This window comes from Colobus angolensis, unplaced genomic scaffold, assembly GCF_000951035.1.
Source record: "Colobus angolensis palliatus isolate OR3802 unplaced genomic scaffold, Cang.pa_1.0 Scaffold850, whole genome shotgun sequence".
In the NCBI taxonomy this organism is placed as follows: Eukaryota; Metazoa; Chordata; class Mammalia; order Primates; family Cercopithecidae; genus Colobus; species Colobus angolensis.
In genome coordinates this window covers 119,538-121,629 of record NW_012122377.1, presented here as the reverse complement: position 1 = coordinate 121,629, position 2,092 = coordinate 119,538, and the positions used below count along the sequence as shown (strand labels likewise).

Sequence of the window (2,092 nt, the reverse complement as noted above, 5' to 3'; positions counted from 1 at the left end):
ACATACATAAGTGCAGTTCTAAAATGCACTACATAGAGTAGTCAGCTTTATCGTGGTGATCAAAATAATGAACATTGGGGTAATCACTGTGGTTCTCCCCATGTGTACATGTTAAATAAATGTGTATGTCTTTTCTTGAATAAAGTGAAAATAGTAGTTGAAAGTAATATTAGGCCAGGTGCCATGGCTCACGCCTGTAATCCCAGCACTTTGGGAGGCTAAGGTAGGCAGATCGCCTGAAGTCAGGAGTTCAAGACCATGGTGAAACCCTGTCTCTACTAAAAATACAAACATTAGCTGGGTGTGGTGGCTAACGCCTATAATCCCAGCTACTCTTGAACCCGGGAGATGGAGGCTGCAGTAAGCCAAGACTGCACCACTGCACTACAGCCTGGGTGACAGACAGATCAAGAACTGTCTTAAAAAAAAAAAGAAAGTATTAAAGATACTCTAAATTTGGGAAGGGAAATGAGGTTATTACAATACTAAACACCTGACAGGTCACTTTTGTCATGTCTGAACAAAGCTGGAATAAGAGCATTTCAAATACCCTCTTCAAGATGATTGGGTGTCAAGTTATTTTGTCTAAGATTTTCTTTTCAAAATTAAAATCACTACACTTCATTGTTTTAATACTCACAGGACACCTATAAGCTCTTATTCAGAAATCAACTGACAATTTTTCAAATTTTTCTATTTATTTTCTCTGGTGTTTAATGGTTTTTTTCTAATTATTACTACTTTACAAGTTTCTTTCACAAACGTCTTCACAGGGTTAAATTTTTTTTGTTATAAAGTTCCGGGTTTCAGCATTTCTTCACCACCAGACTGGTATATATGTATCCACATTTATCATCTTTATTCATTTCTATGAAGTTGTTTTTTCTATATGCTTCACCTTTGACATTCATGATCCTGTCACATTTTCAGGGTTCTCTGTCCAGTATTTTTGGCTTTTGTAGCTCTCTTTTTAGACAAAGCAGCTTCTTCAGTACTATCCTCTTCTTCTAAGTATACACTCAGTCTTACAGGGAATTCAGAACTTACTATGAAACTATCGCCCTGCATAAAACAAACAAACAAAAAAATCATGGATTAAGCAATAACTCAAATGGCTTAGTAATTACATATAGCTGAGTGCCCGGATTACTTCGGATAACCTAGAGACTACATGTAGATGTTAAAAATCCAAATTAACATCTGCTTACTTTTTCATTTGAAATCCTAACTAGCAACATTACGTATCAGAATGCTATTTATTAAAAATAGTACTGGAAACCCCATGTTCTTTATCAAGTCTCTAAAAAATTAGTATTTTCCTTCTTGCATTTCCTGCAGTAAACTTACTGAGCTTTTCAAAAGTTAAGTGTAAGAGAAAAACTAAATACAATTTCTTCTGTACCAACCAACTCCTGCCTTCCCAAAATGGAACAGAAAAAAAATAAGTCACTTACTGCCAATTTTATATCACATTCATTATCTTCAAGATGTGTTGCATCCTCATCCTCTGCTCTGTAATATTAAAATTTATCATCATTGAGATGACAGAATCTTCATGACCTCATTAGTTGTATATTCCTCTCTGAAATAAAACTGAAACTGCAATACTAGTCAAACACAAAATTTGAGAATGCTGTGTTCTAGAGAATTCTAGATGTATTGTGTGCTAAGCTTGGCTCAACTGTAATAATCCCAATTGTCATACTCTGTATCTTTGTTCATTATTTAAGTATAACTATATTAAAGGCAAAATGTGAAGCAATTAACATAAAATTTAATTTATAACCTATTTCATATGATTCCACTTACGTTGACTCCTCAATAGGAGAAATGGATCCATCATCATCCAAAAATTTGTATCTACGACTATCAAAATCTTCATTTTCTAAATCTTCACCAACATCCATTTGTTTCAATGATTCTTTCAGGTGGTGTTCATACTTCAGTTTTTCAATGTAGTTAAAAAATCCTCTTGCAACAGCTTGCTATATATTAAAAACACCATAAGTATGTCAAGATTTTTCTTTCACAACCCAGCAGGTGCCAATGTTCAACACTCCCCTTACCAAAGACTCTGAATTTGCTATCTTAA

At 34.2% G+C, this 2,092-nt stretch overlaps 1 protein-coding gene across 1 annotated transcript in view; it reads right to left on the bottom strand.

The window, feature by feature from the left end:
- Positions 1 to 688: 688 nt before the first annotated feature.
- Positions 689 to 2,092, bottom strand: part of TAF1D (TATA box binding protein (TBP)-associated factor, RNA polymerase I, D, 41kDa) — a 5,710-nt gene continuing 4,306 nt past the window's right edge. Inside the window, exons 4-6 of the mRNA XM_011930317.1 lie at positions 1,810 to 1,985; positions 1,455 to 1,512; positions 689 to 1,062 (exon numbers count right to left, since the gene is read on the bottom strand). Coding sequence (XP_011785707.1) covers positions 919 to 1,062; positions 1,455 to 1,512; positions 1,810 to 1,985 — 378 coding nt within the window. The 3' untranslated portion in view covers positions 689 to 918. The remainder of the gene's footprint in view (positions 1,063 to 1,454; positions 1,513 to 1,809; positions 1,986 to 2,092) is intronic.